We start from the raw sequence: 20,877 nt of genomic DNA on the forward strand, positions 1-20,877 counted from the left end.
CCCTGAGGAGGAAACCGCGCCGGAGGCGGTCGGAGGTGAGTGCTGCCCTGAGGGGGGCAAAGGGGTCGGAGGCAGCCGAGGATGAGCGCTGCCTCGATGGGCAGAAGAGGGCAGGGGCGGCCCAGGGGGTTAGTGCTGCCCTGAGTGGGGAGAGGGGCCGGGGCTGTCAGGGGGGAAAGGCGCCGGGCGGGCTGCGAGCTGGGCTGGAGGCCGTGGGGCCGGGGTGTCTAATTTTATTCTTAGTTGAATTAGCTTAATTAAAATAGCATCTAACACTACTGTTCGGGTGCGGAAGTGCATTTCTGGTTGAGTGGGTTGCAGTGTCGCTTCGAAAACTGCTCTGCTTTATCTGCAAGTTCGTTTTAATTTGATTTCGCCTATATACTACAGCAAGACTTTTACATTTAAAATAATTATATCGAGTGTTAACGTTTGGAAAGCAGGTGCCAGAAATTCATCTCAGCAGAGCCCGGTCCGTGGTTCCTCTCAGGCAGCCCGTGTTTGTCCCAGAGCTCCCGGTCATGAGGAACCCAGGAGTGCAGCCTTCCTTTTTATTACTACAAACTTTTTGTACCCAAACTACAGTGAGGTCTCCTCCAGAGAGACACGTCTCTTGTGGATCCATCGAGCTTCATGTGCAGTTGGTGATGGCCACTCCTGCTTGTAGTGTGTTCCTCTCCTGAAGGAATTTTCGTTGTTTAATATGCGGTGTTTGTTTATTGTCAAGGTCTGTAACTTAGAAAGCTTTTTGTTGTGCAGACTAAAGAAACAAACGGTAGAGAATGAGCCTTTCCAAAATGGATGCTGAAATATGGCTTCAGAACATGACCCAAAAATACTTTAATTCGTGAGTCTGCTTGAATTCATCTTTAAATCCATGCTTTTGCAGTTACCTGGCCCACTGCCATCTTTGGTCATACTCTGGTGTGACATGATGGTGAAACACCTTATCTCCAACATAATGAAGTTGCAGGTGCAGATTTAAGCATCAGTGCCAGCTTCCTGTTAAAAGACTTCCAGTTTTGAGTCTGAGTTTTTCATTATCTAACCAAAATCAGTATTTTGTAAGCAAACAATGCGCAATATTTTTTACAAGTGTAGAAACAGTACAGTAGAAAGTTTTAACTGCAGCACAAGTGCAATAAGAGAGACTTTGTCTGAAGCTTAACACAGGTATCTTGACTTTGTTCTTTCATTATTGTGTAAATGCTTGATTATTGATGAACGTCATCAGTACGAGTATGGCTTATAAATGCAACTAGCTCCTAATTATCCAAACCTGTGCAGGCTGAAATGCCTTAGATAATTGGAAAAAAACCAGGATATTTGGAGTAGGGAATTTGGGACAGATATCCACAGTGGGAGTTGGAGTTCTTTTAGCTATGTTTCTTGCCTCATCAGAGGTACTATCTGATCCATGTTCTCCTACTCCAAGCTGAGGAGTGGGAAAGGCTTGGTATACAACCGTCTTGGGTCTGGAGAGTTCATGAAATTTGATTTCATGTTAGGCCAGAGTTCAGGCAAAGTTTACAAGATTAACTTGTTTACAGGTGGGGATAAAAAGGCCACATAAGCTTTATGATGGCTCAGTGGAGATCTCAGGTAATAGTCCTGCCAGACTGGAACAAACTCTGAATGGCATGTATAGCCTACAACTGAAACAAATTCTTTGTGGGCGAATGAGTTGCACACTTATAAAAACAGAGTTCCTAGTGTGTTGGTATGCAGGCTTAGCTGAATGTCTTGTAAGAGTTGTTTCATGGACAAAAAACTCCCAGGAAAGGCTACAAGGTTTATAAGGCACTCACTAGAAAGTCAGAATCTCTTGTTTCGGAGATTTTGTTTCTGAATACTTGCTGATGTGACAAAACTATGCAGAGGTATAACATAGGCCACATTTTCAACAGTAATGAGGAAACTCGTACTGTTTCAGCTACTGTAAAGTTGCCTGTTCTGACTATTGCAAATTATGTAATTTTTTTTTTTCTTCCTGCTAAACAACTTTAATTGAAGCAAATTCATGGGTGGAGGACATTATGGGCATTATATTGAGTGGTAAGCACAGAACAGTTAAAACTGTTGCTTTAATAATACCACTGATTGTATTATTGAATAAATGTAGTATCAGAGTGAAAACAAGAAGTGACTTCCAGAGCGTGTCATGTTCCTAGCATCCCCACGTGCTCAAATGTGCTGGTAGAATAGTAGGAGTAGCCAAGATCCTTGTTTCTTCCTGCAAATACTCCATAACATAGACATGCATTAGTGTTGTTAATCAGATCCCTTTGCAAAAACTTCTGCTTCTAGGAAGTTCCATGGAAGACAAAACTTGTAGAGGAAACTTGACAGCTGCAGCTGATGAAGAAAATACTGTGAGTTATTTCATGCTCCAAGTATTCTGAGCATTTCTGGATAGCAGAAATGATCAGCATATGTGGCTCATTCTAGAACTCTGAAGTTTCGGCTCTTTTTGTTGTCATGTTTTTGTAAATCAGAATACATTTTTCTAGTAAGAATAACTTCAGGTTTTTCTTCCACAGGACTCACATTCTAACTCAATTAATGGGAAGCCAAAGAAAATGCAATGTTTCTCTAAGAATGCTTTTTCTGTTTGCTGTGATGAGAGTCTCTTGAGTTTGTTAGTACCACCCCCTAAAGGTGGGACTTGCCATCATTGTGGTCTGTATGGTAAGTGCCTGTTGTCCTGTAGTCTATGACATACAGTGTATTTGTCAGTGAAAGCGGATCAGGCTTGCTCAGAAGTTTCTTAAAATGAATGTATATTTTTGACTCTGAGACGCAAATACAGACTATTCAGAACATAGTTGGAGTAGTAGAACTGATAAACAGGAGATAGCATCTCCTTATCAAAAGTGGTGGGGTTTTTACCTTAAATGTGGAAGTAATTTGGGACATTTTGGCATTAATGTCTAACAGCTGTGTGTGAATACAAATACCTCTTTGTAGGTGCTTAGAATAGTAGTGGAGCTGTTTTGTAAAGCAATTATCTTAACAGCTCTTGTCCATTCCAATATATGTTTCTCTCAGACTTTTCTGTCTTTTTTTCTTTAGGAACTCTCAGGTGTTCACAATGTATGCAAACATACTATTGCTCTGCAGATTGTCAGAAAAAAGACTGGCCAACACATAGGGTTGTATGTGATCCCATTAAACAGAAGTAAGTTTGTTAAAAGTTCTGCCACATAATCTGCACAGAAAGACAATATCCCTCCCAAAACAACAGAAATGACCATTGGAAGGCACTGTCACAGTAAAATATGTTGCTTGTTCTTAGGCTAGTACTGCATTATCTTACACCTGATGGAAAACTCAGCTCTGCTGCTTCAGAAGGGTTACTTGAAAGATATTTTTGGAGTTCTTAAGGCATATTGTAGTGTGATTTAAAACAAAAGCATTAATTTTACCAGGTGAGGATGCAGTAAGGATACCAGTTTGTCTCATGACTTTGTTATTGCTGTTCTTAACATAGGGAAAGGAGAAACAAGACTCTGCTCTCAGCAGTGTCATGGTTAAGGGATTGCAGGTTCTGAGGAGCACCCTTTGAATCTGGCTGTAATGTCAGTGAAATTCGTGGATATTTATCTTTGATGAGCACAGTTGCAATCAGAAGTAGTTGTTTGAGCCAGACCATTCTCTGGTGCTCATTGTTTTTTACATGCTGGTTTGGATGCTCAATAGATCACTCACTAATCTGTTTCAACTAAAGTAAGCACCATTAGTTTATGACAGAGTACAGATTGACTGGCTGACTTTGGAACAGCTTAGGGGGTGATCTGAGCATTTTAACTGACAGTCTCTAGCAAGGAGTGATGATTGCAGTTCAGCAAATCTGCAGCCAGGTGTACACAAAGGAGATTGTTTTTTTGGACAAGTTTTGCTGCAGTGATGAATGTGGAGGGAAACATGGGGACAGTCTGGCATGTATGTTACCTGAATATTACTTTTGTATTCTACTGAAATAGCAATTTTTTTTTCAATTTTATAGTTCCTGAGGTTGGCTTGGGATTAAGGTGTTAGCAGAACTCCACAACAGTGTCAGATATCTCAATTTTAATCAAAATCAGTTTGTCAGGAAAAACACACCAGGTGTTGCTTAATAGGGAACTAACATATAGTTCATTTTCTTGGATGAGGAATAAGGGTTGACAAAAAACACATATTATGAACACAGCCTTTTATTTCTATTTGCAAGTAGACTGTATTATTAATGCTACTTGTCAGTCTTTGGTTCTTCAGAATTAACATTTTTTCTTTGATTACAGTGCAAGTAAGAACAAAACCAAGGAGGGAGTTTGTCTTAAGGTATGGAATACAATTTTGACTATTTCTTGAATGGATCTGCTGTGAGCGAGATTTAACCTGTACAGGAAAGGAACAAGTTTCTCCTTTTAGAAAGATCAGTGCTTCAAATGAAAAGTTACTGGGGGAAGCATTCAGAAATAGTTACATCTAGAGCCCTTAAAGGCACTATCAGAGACAACTCTGGTATTGTTTGAAAAAACATATGTGAAAAAGTTAAAAATCAAGACATGCATGATGTTGCTGGAGGAATTATAGAAAGGAAACAGATGTAGTGTGTCCAGTTCAGAAAACTTCTGGTGCTTTCTTTTCTGTATAGATCATGAGGTGATGCTTGAAGCCTTGGCAGTTTATTAGAGAAGTAAATTTAATGTAATATTGAACAGTAACAACTGCAGATAAGCTGTTGTTTCTTTGCTGTACCAGGAATTAAAGATGACACAGTTCTCCTTTGTAATATTTTGAAGCCTCTCTTTATCTTACTTTGAGCCTGCAGTCTTCCTATGAACTCTTCTGCAGGAGTTGATTTTTTTGTCTTCGTTGCTTCTTGGGATTGTATTTGTGGAAGGGAATAAACGTGCATGCCTCCAACTAGCCTCGTGTTTGCACTGTACAGAGAACTCCTCTGTCATGTACTCTTTGAAGCTACAGCTGAACAACTGCAGTTTAAACATAACTTATACCTGTTTTAAGTAGAGTAATTCAGCTTCTGTGGATTCTCTTTTTACTTAATTGCCGAATTCTTTAGAAGAGAGTTAAGAAGTTAGTTGAATTGATAGCACTTCAAATCCCAACAGCAGCTTTACCTTTTATAGGCAAGGTGATATTTCTGAAGGCCTCAATTATTTAGTTGAGGGGGCAAACAGTCCTCTACCCATCTTGTTCTAGTTGTAATTCTTTCCAGGCCACTGTTCAGTAACTGTTGTTGATATATTACAGGAGGAAGTGATGTTGAGTTTTGCTGTAGATGTTGTTTTTCCAGAGGCTGGTAAGTACTTAGTTGAGTGTGGGGAAAAAACCCAATACAATTCAGGCTTTTATGTTCACACCCCTCCCCAACACCCTTAAAAGACGAGTGTTTTCTTTTGTTCTCCTTTTGTCACTGTTCCAACTTGCTTTGTTTTACCTTTCCATATAGAGGTATTCTTAAAATGTCAGTGCTCAAAATACCTTGTTAGGCTTAATAACCTTAAATTTTGGTAAGGTTACTTTTCCAGTAGAATAGCAATAAATTCCGTGTGTTCTAAACTAACTTGTTTATTTTTTTCTTTGTTTTAATAGATGCATGAAAATTTGGTACTGTTTTGTTTCTGTATCTCATCCTTTTTTAACTCTTTAAAAATTAAAGTATCATTTTCTAGTTCCATCTAGGATTTTACCAGCTTTTTTATATTTCATACATGCTCACTAAAGTATCCCAAAGAAAGTGCAATCACTGGATGTTGCTGTATCTAGTTGGAGAACTCTGTAAGAATGTTTGTATTTCTGACTTTGCAAGCCTCAGTGGATAGAAACAAGCCAAGCACCAGACCTTTGAGGAGTCAGAATTCAGATTTTCAGTTGAGCTGGGTGGCTTTGATTGTCAGACAAGATCAATACACACAAGGTGTACCTTTTGTCATTATTTGGAGGGCTGTATTGTTTAGGTTTTCTTCTGCCTGGAGAACAAGAACAATATAGTGCTGAGAGCACATTCATTTCATTGATCTACAGCCCACAGAAACTTTGAAGGAGTGATGGTCGATCCTCTTAGCTTGCTAAAGTTCCTCGTGTGCAGGAAGCTTATTCTCTGTGTCATACTCTCTGCAGTCTCTAAAAGGATGGTTCTTCTTAGTCCCATGTATATTCAACTGATTCAGGATTGTGCTGGGCATATTTCCCATTTGATTGCTTTACAGCACACTAATGGCAAAGCAATATATAACTTGCCAACCTTTTGGAGGGAACATCACATAAATATCACTGCATTCTTGAAATGTTCCAGGCATTTATCCCATGACTTCACAAGCAACTTAAACACCTGTATTAAGGTTTTCATTTGAAAATAATGATATTGAAAGCTTGGAATACTGTTCTCATGCATCAGAAAAAGAATATGTAATAGCTAAGAAACTCAAGATTTCTTTATAATTCTTAGTAACTCATTATATAATCAGTGTTTTAAATACTGAGGTAAGTTATGAACCTTTGTGTCTGAAAAGCTCTAACCAGTTTTTCAGTTAACAGTAGTGACTGCAAACAAATGTTGATTGTTACTGCTTTGCTCATTTTATTTTGTCGAAGAGTCTTGGAGCTGTGAATGTGTTCAGAAAACTCAAGTAGTTGAGCAACTCTGAAATTACTTTTATTTTGCATTTTAAACATATTAAGTGCTGAGCAAATAAGTCAAACATGCTCACCTTGTGATAAGGATATAGGGGATATAGGTCAGGCTCAGAGCAGAGTTCTGAAATGAAACTAACTGATGGCTATCTTACATGGTAAATCGCTTTCTCATGTCTGTATTTTAGGCGACTGCCTAAATAAGGCTCCCTTAGAAATGAAGTCTCACTTAATTCCAGAAAGTGATGCCAACAGAGGAGATTCTCCAAGAGGTAAGCAAGCAAATCAAACTAAACTTGGGGAATTTTAGGTCCTTCCATATTGCACCATATTCAAGCTGTTCAGCAGCATCCCCTCACACTTAAAAATATATGCTAGTGAAGCTTCCTTCAGGTCACTAGTGACAGTAGCTCATACACTTCTTAATAGTATAAAATATTAGTGATAATAGTATAAAATTTTAGTGATTATTATGTGAGCATCAGTTTTGTGGATTAAGTGACAGGAGCCTTCAAAGTCTAAAGCGTCAACAAAAAGAATAAACTGTTTCAATATGTTTATATTTTCAAAGTCATCTAGCTTTTGATCAGCAACCTTTTTTCTTTTTTATGTACAGTGTCAGAAAACCATTCAAAGGGAAGTGCAAAGAAAATACCTGAAGATGAAGACTCTCTTCACTGTGCTAATTCAGTTGCAAAGTGTGTCTCTATAAGCATTGGAGACAAATTTTCTGGTATGGTTTCCCACATTCAAAATCCAGACACCTTCTTCTGTCAGCAGATGGACAATGCCTGTAAGTGACATGTTGGGAACAGAATGTAGGATGCCTAATATGGCATTTTTCTCTTCATTAGAGAGTGGCTGGAGGGAGGTGTTGCTGGTCTCATAGTTTTACCTGAAATAGTGATTCCCTGTAGCTTAAGGCCATGCTTCAGTCAGTTAAGAGCCACAGTATTGTAGAGGATAGTTTTTGGCAGTGTTAGCTGTTAATATCACTTACTAACTGCTCTTGTGTTAATTTGTGGGCAGTCTGAGTAGTGCAAAGTACAAAGGTGATATGGCTTGGATTTTAGCAATCTGAAGTCAATTCGTATCACAAATATTTAGTGTTAAATGTGTTCACTCAGGTGTTCTAGAAATGTGTTTTGAGTTTGTAATTACTTTTTTTACTCCTATGATACCTTGTTATTCCCTTTAACAGTGGAGGGAAGTGTTTCCTTAAGACTAGGTGTGTGGACTGAACGTCTTGGATATGTAGTATGAGTAGAATATCTGAGTATGATATCTGAGGAAATATCTGAATATGAGGAGGCCAGATAATAGTGCTTTGGTGCCTCCTGGCAGAATAAAACCTAAGACTGTAAGTGACACTGTAGAGGCCAGAGCGTGAGGCTGCAGGGCCTTCAGGTGCATCTTCCACAATGCCCATAAACAGATGGCTGGGGGACAATGAAAAGCAGAATAAATTGGTGAGATGTGTCCCTCTCCCAGTGCTGACTGAGCCAGTGGGCTTTTTTCAGCTAAAATGGCTTTGGCAGCTGGGTGTGATCTGGTGTATCTCCTGCAGTGGATTTTTCTTTTGTGTACATCTGCAGCCTTTTAACTCTGGGTAGTCCAATAGCAATAGGTCACTCCTTTGGCAAGAAGTGACCGACCTCATCGTCTGCCTGTTGTTTAAAGAGCTGCCTTCCTTGTTTCTTTCTGGCACACCTCCACTAGCTTGCTTTCAATTTCCACTGGCTTCAGTTTTGTTCCTCTGTTCAAAAAGTCCATCACTGGTTTTCCATATTCCTTCTCTTTACTGCTGATTCCTCACACTTGCATGAGGACCCTCTTCAGTCTTACTGATTGAAGAGTTCTAGTCTCATCGCTATTTTGCTATTATGTTAAACTCTTTAAATAATCTCCATTAGACTACAAGATGTTCTTCCAGGCTTTGAGGTTAATATTTGTGTACTTTTGTAATAATTGCAAGACAGGCTATGTTCCAAAACTTATATATTTTAACATTAGGTCAACTTGCTGAGCTTGAAGTGTCTCTTAATGAATATTGTGGCAGATTTCCCAGTAGTCCATCTTTCCATCCTGCTGTTGGAAGTGTGTGCTGTGCCCAGTTCACAGGTAAAAACAGAGTGAAAATGCAAATTCACGTTACTTTAAAATTGCATTCTATAATTATGTTTAAAAACGTTTCACATAGAGTTTATTTCATTTCTGTCTGGTTTTTAGCTGTGGATTATGCTTGGTAATGATTGAAGAAATTATATCTATAAAATACTTATTTAAGAATGACCCTTCATTGAGCAAACTCTTAACACTGGATTTAGATTATTTAGAATAGCTTTTTATGAGGTCACAAAGGAATTTGGGGTTTTGTACATTGCTAAGTATTATCTCCCCATGGCTGGAAATAAATATATACTTGAAATTTCAGATCCCACAAAAGGGACAGAAGAAATGGGATTATATGTAATGATGAGGCTCTGATAGGCTGCTTCTCAAAACGTTATTTAGCCAAGACCTGGTAGTCCCGAATTGTATCAAGACAGATGTATTTTTTATGTCAAAAAAAATCATTCTGTTCTCAGAATTTACAAGTAAATACAATGAACATTTGTATCTTCCTTTCTAGAAGACAATCTTTGGTATCGTGCTGCTGTCACAGCATATGCTTCTGAAGATACTGTTTTGGTGGACTATGTGGATTATGGTAATTCTGACTCTGTTCCGCTGATGAGACTTCGTCCTGTGATTCCAGCATTAATGGACTTGCCAGCTCAAGCCATAAGGTGTTCCTTGGCAGGTAGGAAATAAATTATAAGGTGTTTCAAACTACCTAGAGGCAAAATAAGTGGGATTACATAGCCATCATACCTGTAGTATCTTACATGGAAATATGGGGACGGATGCAGGTTTCAGTAGGCATTATTTCCAGAATTCTTAACTGTAGTGGCATATCTACAAAATGTGACAAATCTATCATAATGTACCTGGTGACTTGAGTTGTATGTCTGGAAAACTGTTACATGAACATGACCATTAGATTTTGCATATGCTTTTGTTCTAAGCACAATCAGTAATTTACTGGATATGTGGAATTCTTAAATCTGTTGTGGTTCTAATACTGCAGGGGAAGGTAGATTTCGTTTTATATCTCCAAATTCAGAGCTGTATTGGTCCCACTCCCCTATGGCAAATCTAGTAAAAGTACTGATAGATTCCTCACCATAGGCTTGTGGAATCTGTGAAGTTGGAAAGGGCATTGACAGTTCCTAGTTCAGTTTTCTTTCTCAGCAAGGATCAATCAATTTATGCTTGTCTTTGTGTAATTTTTAATTATTAAACTAATTAAAAAGTTAAGAATCTAAATAACTGGTTTTGAAATCTTGTTATGGGCAAGAGGAGTAAAGGTGAGTTACCTGGTGTATCTGATGCTTTACATAGCCTTGTTGTGCTTTTCCACACATTGGTGAGACTTGGACTGACCTCAAAACCTTTCCATACTGTGTCACTTTTTAGGTGTGAAGCCACCACTGGGAACTTGGACCTCAGAAGGTACTTCTTTTATGAAAAATCTAGTGAAAGACAAAGTGTTCACAGTAAAAGTAGTGGATAAAGAAGGTTCTACATCTGTGGTGGAGCTTGTGGACACATCAGTTACTCCGGCGATAAATATATCAAGCCTTCTCATAGAGGAAGGCTGTGCAGCTGAGGAGTCAAGGGTGGCCTTACCAGCAGTCACAATGAGTGATGTTAAGCAAGAAAATGGTGAGTATGAGCATGTCCTGCTGAGCTGGCATTATGTAATCTCCCACTGGAGTGGGTACAGAGAATGCAAGCTCTTTGCTGGTCAGAGCTTTCCAGTCTGGCTCATGAAGTGTAGGCTTCACAGCTCAAAGGTTTAGCCATGGCAACTTTGCCATGAAGAAATCGTGTGTCTGTATGTGTCTGTGCATACATAACAAAGTTTGAATTGCCTACTTTTGGAAGTTAGTACTGACTCTGGTTAGAAGTCTTATGGTTTCTAGTTGGATATGACTAGCTAGTACCTGCTTGTTCTTATGCCCTTGTCCATTAGTGCAAAAAGTATTTTCTCTATTTTCATCTTCATTGTCCTATATTTTACACATAAACCCACCTAACTCACTCCTTGAAAATTTGACAGTAGCCTATAGAGCTTCCAGGCTATGCCTAAATTGCCTTTTTTGCATTTAGTGACCGAAGCTTCTATCTGAGACATTTGCAAAAGTTATATTGGATTTCTTTGAAATCTGGGGGAAGATTCCTAGCTTCTCTCTTATGAAGCATGTTAAATCCTTCTTTTCCATCCTGTGTCTGGTAAATGTATGTCTTCCCTCCTGATCCATTGGTTCTGAAAACTGGGGGGAAGTCTTTTTGTCAAGTCTATGTTCAAATCCCTTAATTTTTGATCTTCCCTGATAGACACTTTGTGGCCAAGACATGATTATTGTTCAGAAGGGTAAGGAATGTTACATAAAATTCAAATGAACGGTAACTCCCGTGGCTGCATCCAAACACATTTTGATATGTTGCTCTCATGTCAGACATGATATTGGGCAGATGAAACAGCATCTCAGCATGACCATTCTTGAAGCTCAAGTTCCCCAGGGACCAAGGTTCCCCAGTGTCCCTCTTGCCTAGGCTGTTGCCCCATAGTCTGTACCTCGTTGTATGATTACTCTTCCCTGTTCATCTGTGGCTCACTCCTTTTGGTAGTGAAGAAATACATTAAGCAACTGGCATGTTCCTCTTACTTGATTTTACTCTGCAAAAAAGGCTCTCACTATAGTCTGTCAGGCTATTTATAACAAGAATTTCAAGGATATGAATGAACATTTAAGATGTGTAATTTTTTTCCTGTAAAAACATCTTTTCATTCTCTCTTTTTCTCTGTCTTCTCTAGAGGACACGATAAACAAAAGAACATGCAAGTGGGTTGAATTAACTCTTAAGCAAACAGTCAGTGTCACAGTGTGTACAGTATACAGTCCCGGGGAATTTTATTGTCAGATTTCAAATACCCATGGTAAGTTTATTCTGCTTTTTTCTTCTAGTTTCTTTGCTTCCTGATTTGTCATTTTTTGTAGTTCTAATGAATTGCTGTTTGAAGGGAGCTTATAGCACAAAGGCTTACCTCTGAGTTTTTTATCTAAGAATACAAGTGGAGCGGCAAAGAAATTGGATCATGTTATTTAGTGACTCCAGTTTGAAATCTGAAAATGTTGAAGGTAAGCAGTTGAATAAAAATCCAAGAATGTAGAGGAAAGTGAAAAGAAGTACCGTAACTAGCCAAAGGACATCTAAAATTTTTTTTTTCACAGAAGGAGTGGTCAGGCATTGGAATAAGTTGCCCAGGGAGGTGGTGGAGTCTGAATGTGGCACTTGGGGATGTGGTTTAGGCGTGATTACAGCAGTGCTGTGTTGACAGTCGGACTCAGATGATCTTGAAGCTCTCTTCCAGCCCTGATGATTCTGTAAATAAGAGACATGTTCCCTGTGCACAAACAATATTTACCAGAGCTATCCTCTAGTACTCTCTTCTGATTTATAAAAACTTACAAAGAGATGATAACTGTAACATGAAAATGAGTAAATGCAGCTTTTGAGACTTGACTTCTTCTTGGATAAGCTAAAAAAAAAAAGTCTTGGTTCTCTATCAGAAGTCTCTATAAAGGCTTTTTAACCTGCTAGAAAAAGAACATGACAAAAGTCAGTGCTGAAGTGGAAGCTAAAGGCATTCAAACAGAAAATACGGGGCAGATTTTAAAAAGTGACAGATGTTTATTCTTAGACTTATCTAGGGATAGTATAAATTCCTCATGGTTTATAGACTTCAAATGACCAAAATCCTCCCTAAAAGTGATGTGTATAGAGCAGGCTGAAGGTCTCACTATAAAAAATAAACAAGTAGGGTAAGATCCCATAACTTGTCATATGCACTGGCTGAACTAGGTAGTTTACATGGTGTTATCTAACTGTAAAATATACTTTAGATTTTACAAGAAAGTGTGGGTTTTTTTGGTTAGCAGGAAGAATTACTGGTCATTTTGTTATCATACTGAACTTATGTGTCAGGAAATACCAGCTGTCTCATCATTTCCTGCTAATAAGCCTGTGTAGTGAGTTAAATAGTTAATTCGGTGTCAACAGTGTCCTCATTTTTTCTTTTTATGAAATTCTAAAATTCACAGAAATCTCCCGTGAAATGTTTTACAAATAAGCTATACAGTGGACAGTATTGATAAAGTTCAAGTCAGCTTATTTAGTTGATCTCATATTTTTTTTTTCTTTCTAATTTTCAGAATTGCTTGCTCTAAACTCACTTAACAAATCCATGTCTGAATACTGTCAGAAAACTCCACCAGATGTTTTCAAGCCTGAGAATGGAGAACCTTGCTGTGCTTTTTTCTCTGGCAAGTAACAGCCTGAAATATTTTTGTTTTTACAGGGTGAACACAAAGAAAAAAAAATTAGCTGATAGTTTGCACTGTACAGAGGCTAGAAAAGAATTGGATTTATTTACTGAAAAATGAAAGCTGGTAGACCTACCAAATGTGTGAAGTAATTATTAATTTATTTTTTAAAAAACTTTTTTAAAAATAGAAGATGGTAACTGGTACCGTGCTGTGGTGCAAAACATCACTTCAGGTGGAACTGTTCAAGTGAGCTTTGTGGACTATGGAAATTTTGAGGAAGTACCATTGGATAAAATACGGAAGATCTCACCGTCATTCCTAAAACTTCCATTTCAAGCAATTAAGTGCTGGCTCTCAGGTGTGTCTTATGGGTTCTTTCTCTTAGGAGAGCTATTGCATTTAGAGACTTGCTGCTGTGGGGGAAGGAGGTGATGAAAGCAAATACTGTACAGAATTTTGTTCTTTTGGGGTTTGTTTTGTCTTCCCTGAGGTCCTCCCAGTGCTGGGGAGTGATCTGCATGGACTTCATTTACTGATTTACTGGTCAAAGGGAACTTGTTGTTTAGTTCTGTGTAGTGCTTACTGGCTTTGGGTTGCTGCCTTGAAACACAAGTAAATGTGCTTTTGTGCAACTTTATTACTCAAAATTTTTGCAGGCAAAGGAGCTATTCTGTTTTAATGAAGCAAGTCGGCCTTTCAGTTCTCTGAAATGGGATGTTTCATTTGATTCCTGTAGAGTTTGGCACCATACTTCTGTTTCTTAATTTTCTTAATCTTATAAAAATTCCCATTCTACAGCAAATCACTCAAAATTCTGCACAGTTATCATTTCTTTCTAATGTAGTCTACTTGGTTTAAAAATGAAAAATGTGGAAACAGGAAAAAGCTCAAACTCACATTTCATTGAAGTGTCTGTTGCTGGTGTCCCCCCCGCCCTTAAAACACTTTGGGGTTTTTCTGCTCTTTTGATAAAAAGGCCATATTATACTAATGCATAAACAGTCTTAGTTGTGTTTTCTGTGCAAAGGCACAAGGATATACTTAATAGAATCACAAAATATAGAAAACAAAACTTGGGAGTCCTGAGGAAATGTGTTCATTTCAAAGAAAGGAGGAATAGGGAGACCACTTAAGAGGATGAAGGGCAATGTGTTTCCCTAAGGTAGTAAAATAGCCTTGATATTTCAAGTTATGCTTAAAAAAAAAAAAAAAAGGTTTTTCTAAAGGAAATTATAATGTTGAAGAAAGTCAGCATTACTGAATGGAGATATTTTAACAGTTATTTTACTTCTTAGGTATAAAGCCTCACAATAACAAATGGAATAAAAAAGCTGCAATAAGATTTCATATGTGCACTTCAGGGTTAGAGCTTCAAGCCACCGTAACCTCCCTGTCCAGAGATGGGGCAGGTGTGGTGCTTACGGACAATTCCACAGTTCGTCCAAAAGTGATCAATGACATACTAACTTCTGAAAATTTGGCTGTAAAGGAAGTTCCACAAGATAAAAATAACGTTCCAAACAAGTCTGTTGACCAAAAAGGTAATTAAAGGAATGTTAACTTTTAGATTTTCAGTATTCAAGCTTTTGACTGTGCTCTTGTTGTTTCACTGTAGTTTGATGTCAATAACAAACGTATAGTTTTTGTTATGTTGTCAGTTTTTACAGCTGAACACAAGCTGCCCTGCAGGTGGCATTACAGACAAAAAAAGATAAAAATTTGTGTCTGTCTTAAATGAATGCTGTTTCACTCTTTGAGAGTTAGAGAATTAGAAATTTTTTATGACTGAAACTTTTCTCATGTTTATTTTCCAATATCTTATTTTTTCTGAGGTGTTTTTTTAACTTTAGCTACTTTTATATGCCAATAGTTTGTGAACAGCAAATTAAGCATCAGTTATCTTGGTTTAGATTTGTCTTCCTGAAGGAAAGACATATAGTTGTCTTTGAAATTCAAAAAGATATTATAAATATCAAATAAAGTAGCAGTTACTTATAATATGTATATGCATGGAGGATAGTGGTAACACTTCATTTTCTTACAATTTCTATTAGTAACCTCACTTGGGCACTGGAAGTCATTTAAATTGGCTGTAGGTGAAACCATAAGGGTCTTTGTAACAGAAATTGTAAGCCCAGACTTGTTCTACGCTGTACCAGTTCTAAATGAAGGTAAGAAAAAGTGTTCACTGTTCCTAATACCAGTAAGAAGACACTGTTGCAACCTAGTTAATAAAATGAATGCCTATAGTGAACTGGACCATGTGGAAATGTACCTCAGAGAATAGGAAAATATAAAATATGCCAAAGGTGGGATCAGGGGAGCATAAAACTGAAGTATGCTCTTCATTATACCCAAATGTATTTAACTACCAAGTGTTTTCTTTCTGTAGTTCAAAAGAAGGAGTATAGGGAGCTGGCTGCCCTAGGAACCTATTGCAGATCTTGTAAGAAAGAGCCCTTCCAACCAAAACTGGGTGAAGCTTGTTGTGCCCAGTTTTCAGGTGAGACAATTGTTTGTTCTTGTATTTCCTTGACCAGGGTAAAACAGAGCTTTCATTTTTGCTTTAGAAAAAGGAAAAACGCCAACTTGAAAGTGCTTACAGATCTCTTAATGCTGTTACAAAGGATAGTCTGGCTGCATCTTTAGGGCAAAGAAACTGCCTGACAGTCAGGGAGAGAAAATAAGGAATAGGTTGTGCCCAACAAAATGTATGGAGTTTTAAGTGGGAAGAAAACAAATTACTGTTTAGATTGCCATGAAAGTCATGGCAGAGCAGTGCAGGCCCACTTCTGGATTGTGGGTGCCTGAGTAGTTTTTCACTGTTGCTTTGTGTGAGCGTGGGGCAGTGACACTGGTTATGATCAGCCTTGTTAGGCTAACAAGTTTTCCAGGCTTAGTGACCTCTTAATTCAAGTCAGAAATATTCTTAACAGTGAGGGAATTTTGATTTATTATTTTAGTCTTTCAGAAGAGGGGATACTCTCCTGGTATCTAGCTCACTATTTAAAAAAAAAAAAGTGTTGATTCAAATAAATGTTGAGTGCATGTGGCTTGTTACAAACAACCTGGCAAGTGCTGAAAATTAACCTGGGTGCTAGATCAGGTTCATGGAAAACAAGATAGATGAATTTTAAAAAATGCGAGAATACAAGAGTACAGAGTATACCTAAGTGTTTGACAGTTGTCTTTAACTTCTGATGATGAGTTGTTGTTATTGCTTGTTGCCTTTCAGGATAATTGAGGAAATGAGATTTTTTTAAGTTTTTTATTTTAGTTATGTTTCGAGAGGGAGTGTGTGTTGAAAAACAAAGGTAAGGAGCTAGAAACAGAATGTGCAGACATCCTTAAAACAGTCTTGTAGTAAAAATCTTACCTGTACAAGTTGAAGCAATATTCTCAAAGCAAAACTTGTATCTTTATGAATACAGCAGTCAGAAACTATTCCCTTGTTTTGTGAGCCTGCTTCTTGTCAAGTGGTCTTATATATGTGCCAGAGGGTTTAAAAATTCCTGTAGAACTCTATAGATTCTTGTTCTTGGAATAAACTGTGTTTTTAAGATGATATTTCACATGTGACTATTCTTGTCCCAATCTTTTCAGGTAATGGCCGGTGGTACAGAGCTCTTGTTCTAGAAGCTTCCCAGTCTGCAGTGAAAGTACTGTATGCAGACTATGGGAACACAGAAACTTTACCACTTTCAAGGGTGCTGCCAATCAGTGATTCCTTTTTAAAGCTGCCTTTTCAGACAATTACATGTTCACTTGCAGGTAAAAAAGGTCCCAAAAATAAGCAAAACAAAAACATCCCAAAAACCCCTGACTTGTTTTCTTGAACATTAGAAATCTGTACCTGTTCTGGTGGTAGTTCATTCCTTAATACTGGTAAACAACATGATGATCCCACTGAAATAGTACACTGGTTAACATTGCAAAAGCTGTTTTAGAAAGCATGGTTTTAGTTCATTATCTGTAGCATTTAAGCTATTTATACTTGGAAAATTTAGCATCATATTTTCAAAAATGTAAGATTCAAGTCATATCATAAAGGAATTATTTAGATGACAAACTGGATTGTCTTTTTTTTTTTTTTTTTTGCAGGAATAGAGAAAGTTGAGTGGTCTCCACTACTGCTTAACAAGTTGAAAGAAATGGTATTGAAGCAATTCGTCGCAATTACAGTGAAAGGGTTTAACGGAGATGTTAAGTTAGTAACGGTAGAGAAACACTGTGAAAATGGTGGTCTGAATGTAGCTGACAAACTTGTAGAGCAAGGTTTGATCAAATCCTGCAGTGCTGAAAACTCACATAGTGAATGTCAAGGTACGTACTCTCGCTTAATTACTTCAGTTTACTTATTTTGAAGAACTTGTAAACACATTGGGGTGTTCTAAGTAACTTCCTTCTAAAAATCTTGAATTCCACATGTCACCTCTTAATTTGGGAAGCAGTGCCCATGTGTATTTTACTCATTCACTTTGCTTGGGTTTTTGTAGGTAATGGAGATGAGACCAAATGCTGCTGCACGGAATTAAAAGAGCAAGTAAGATCCAGTCCAAGCAATACTTCCTTATGTTTCTAGAGTTTAAAAGAAACCATATGTGGGGAAGCAAATGGGAGTAGGGAGACAGTAGCTAACTGGAACATGGAAGATATGCAAAGTGTATCCTAACACTTTTTCTCAGTTTTCTATAGGTGCTAATAATTAAAGCACCCTGAGACTGAGGGAGGATAGTGTATAGATCACACAGACTTCATTAGTCTGTACTTTGCCCCACATATGGCTCTTACTTTATTTTTCTATAGTGTGAAGTCTCAGGAGTGTTACTTTGTTGTCTAAAGATAGTTCTGGTGTTTTGCATCACCTGTGTCATTTGGACAAAGGGCAGCTGGATTTTTTCAGTAATATGGCTCTGTTTTGCTGTGTACACAACTTGGCAGACAGTTGCATATGTAAGAAAATTCTTACCATGTGTATTTCAGATAGAGATTAATATTAATATGTGCCACAGTTTCAGTCATGGAGCTAGGCTGAGAATCTGAGTGCAGTAGAAGACTGGAATATGTGACAGGGTTTGCCAGTTGCAAGATTATTTTTTTTCCTTTTAGAAAAAATTGAAATGTCTTACAGATATAGCATATTCACATAATTTTTGAAAGCTTTCTGGTTTTAAGCTTTCTCCTTTGCTATTTTAATTTAGGCTATTTATTAAAAGTTTAGAACTTTAGATAAAGTGTAAAAAAAGTACACCAGAAAAGATGCATCAGCCTTTGTCAAAGTGATGTTCTTTGTCAGAGGAATAAGCAAACGTAATTTTAAAGACAGAAACCCCTTTCAAGGGTGTTTCAAACTTTCCTGTCTTCCCCCAACCACAGGCAGCAAGATGAAAAGCAAAAATGGTATTTTAGAGGTAGGAAAAGAACATTTCTGTTCAAAGTCTCACTGCTTCAGAGTTAGCGTCATTACTGGGAGTTCCCTGGCAGAAAGGCAATAATGTTCCTCGGTGTAGCTGGTTTCTCTGTCCCAGTGTAAGCTGTTGAGCCCCCTTTTCCATTCCCCCTCTGTGTCTCTTTGATCTTCCAGTTTGATCTAGCTAATATGTTTTCTGACTTCAGTTTGATCATCTTCTGTTACACTTCCTTACTGGTTTTGCTCAAGTCTCATGAGAGATGAAGAGAAGACAGATGATTATATTATAAACTGAAAACATAAGAAAATAGACATGGGTGAATAACCAAATTTAAGATTGTGATCTCAGTCCTGATTGGAGTATTTAATCAATTAGGTTTGAGGAAGCTGCTTCAGCAAAAAAAAAAGTGGGGAAAGGGACACATTCACATGGACAGGGAAAGTCAGCTAAAGTTCTGCTGGATTGTCCCCCCTCCAGAAGATTTTACAACAGAAAGGAACCAATATGGGGTTTTGCTGAGTTAGTAGTGTCAGGATCTACCCTGATCTGAAACCAGCAATTAAAAAACCACCAGAATTGTGCATCTCTAATTCTTTCTGCTTATTCCACAGCTTAAAAAGCACGAACAAGTCCTGCTCTTCCTTTTAAACAAGTATGGGAATACAGATGGATTCACTGAAATGAAAAATCTGTTGCAGCCTTAAGTCTCTGACAGGCACCAATTCATTTGTCTGTAACCAGTTCCTTTTTTTGGAAGAGGAAGAGCATCCACCAGCTTAAAAAATGAGTCACTTTGTAGAGATTCTGCTGTTTAAGCACCTATATTTATATGTATGCTTGGGTTGTTATTGTGACATAAGTATGTAACTTGAAGAATTGCAAAGTGGCAAGCTAAAAATTCTATTTTGTTTTATTCCACCATGTCCTGCTAAACTTCTTGCTTTTCCTGTTGAATGCACAGAAGTTTATGAAATGGCCACTACATTGTAAGTCTATTTTGTAAACTTGCATTGGAAATTATTGTAATCATAAAGCTTACTTAATTTTGATACCATTAATGTTACTTGAAAAACTGTATCTAACCTTGATTACTCTTCTTTCAGCTTAATTTCTGGTCTCAAGTTAGACAGATTGTTCTTTATAAACTTGGTTTCAGTATCATTAAAGGTTGAATGTTGTCTTGGACTGCATACAGGTGGTTCTCCCTAAAATCATTAAACACTTTAATGTGCGCTGTTCTTTATTTACACCTATGCTATCTATTATGCATCTGTGAATACTGTTTTGAAGTGAATTGTATTAGAGCTGTTTTGTGTGTAGCTACATCATCAGGATTTCTACCCTATCAAGTTTTCACATATAACAGAAAAAAGATCCATTCTGGGTTATGAAAAAAATACTGAGTCAGATTATTAACAGATGTTCAGTATTTCTGTAGTTGAGTACCTAGTTGTCCTTTCTGACTAATCTAGGAATGTCACATTACTGTTTGTGGAACCTAATAAACATTTGCTCATGAAACTGCAGTCAGCCTTTTTTGTCCACTTGAACTATATATTTTAAGCTTGGGCTTTGTGCAAATTGGACGAATCTTGAGATTAAGCTTGTTGTGCAAGTGAAATATTTTTGTTTGAGTTCATGTTTTATTACCCTTAAATTGCCTCAGATTTTTTTCCCCGCCTCTTAGTTTTTGTTGCATCATATTCTTGCAGTAACTAATAATTAGATGAATGCTTGCACTTGCGTTTCTAGAGTTCTGTTTGTGCCCCTGGTTCTGAACCAAAATTGTAGTTGTGTCAAGTGTCCTTTGACCCTGTCATGTAAGGCAGAAATGTTTTGTCCAAAGCTGGACCATCCTGTATTTTAAATTAATTGCTTGGGTAATGCTTTCTTCCTTGGCTTTTATTGTGGGAGCTGCTTTTTGGTGGCAGGTGGGATCTACCCCAGTTCTGTATCCTTTAGCTCCGAATCAGACCTGTGCAGAACAGAGAACAGCTGGGCAGGGCCTGGGTGCTGCACACACAGCTCATCTTGTGTCCTTTTCTTGCTGGGGAATTCTTGCATTGCTCAGCTTTCAGGGGTAGGGACTCGTTACAGCATGTGTGAGTGGCACCACGTGTCCTGACAGAGAACAGAAGTGAAAAGCACGATAAGGAAAGCTGATCTAGGAATAGGATCCTACTTCAGTATAGCTTCTGTTAGTGAAATAATCTTATTATGTGAATTCCACTTCATTCCAAAAAATTGTAGCTATTTATAACTCCAAAGAATATGATAACGCTTTTCAAAAAATACTGACTTGTAGAGAATTTTTTTCTGCTCCTACGGTTGCACATCTTCAGTTACAGAACAAAACATCCCCCCAGTTAAACAAAAGACCCCAAACA

The 20,877-nt window shown here is 37.8% G+C and overlaps 1 protein-coding gene and 1 long non-coding RNA gene across 4 annotated transcripts in view; one reads left to right on the plus strand and one right to left on the minus strand.

Moving 5' to 3' along the window:
• On the plus strand, positions 1–20,011 carry TDRD1 (tudor domain containing 1). Of its 3 annotated transcripts, none has more exons than XM_064663391.1 (21): positions 1–35; positions 2,308–2,372; positions 2,541–2,688; positions 3,073–3,178; positions 4,284–4,323; positions 5,260–5,308; positions 6,831–6,914; positions 7,259–7,435; positions 8,656–8,763; positions 9,275–9,445; positions 10,162–10,410; positions 11,567–11,689; positions 12,966–13,076; positions 13,267–13,437; positions 14,375–14,620; positions 15,134–15,250; positions 15,472–15,582; positions 16,683–16,850; positions 17,181–17,402; positions 17,576–17,622; positions 19,102–20,011. In XM_064663391.1, the coding sequence occupies exons 2-21, from the start codon at positions 2,316–2,318 to the stop codon at positions 19,192–19,194; spliced, it is 2,598 nt and encodes an 865-aa protein (XP_064519461.1). In that variant the 5' UTR covers positions 1–35; positions 2,308–2,315; the 3' UTR covers positions 19,195–20,011. The 3 variants fall into 3 exon arrangements, with proteins under 3 accessions (XP_064519461.1, XP_064519462.1, XP_064519463.1); XM_064663392.1 differs by having other exon boundaries at positions 7,265–7,435; XM_064663393.1 differs by lacking the exon at positions 15,134–15,250.
• Positions 13,266–20,877, minus strand: part of LOC135418254 (uncharacterized) — an 8,298-nt gene continuing 686 nt past the window's right edge. Inside the window, exon 3 of the long non-coding RNA XR_010432365.1 lies at positions 13,266–20,611. This is a non-coding gene — a long non-coding RNA (uncharacterized LOC135418254). The remainder of the gene's footprint in view (positions 20,612–20,877) is intronic.

The sequence above is a fragment of the Pseudopipra pipra genome, chromosome 8, assembly GCF_036250125.1.
Source record: "Pseudopipra pipra isolate bDixPip1 chromosome 8, bDixPip1.hap1, whole genome shotgun sequence".
Lineage (NCBI taxonomy): Eukaryota > Metazoa > Chordata > Aves > Passeriformes > Pipridae > Pseudopipra > Pseudopipra pipra.

What these genes read in the sequence shown, in the direction of transcription:
- TDRD1 (XM_064663391.1), top strand. Translation starts at nt 2,316, where the DNA reads ATGGAAGACAAAACTTGTAGAGGAAACTTGACAGCTGCAGCTGATGAA. An exon ending in TCAGCAGATGGACAATGCCT is followed by an intron (nt 7,436 to 8,655) that starts GTAAGTGACATG and finishes TTTTAACATTAG; the next exon opens with GTCAACTTGCTGAGCTTGAA. An exon ending in GTGCTGTGCCCAGTTCACAG is followed by an intron (nt 8,764 to 9,274) that starts GTAAAAACAGAG and finishes CTTCCTTTCTAG; the next exon opens with AAGACAATCTTTGGTATCGT.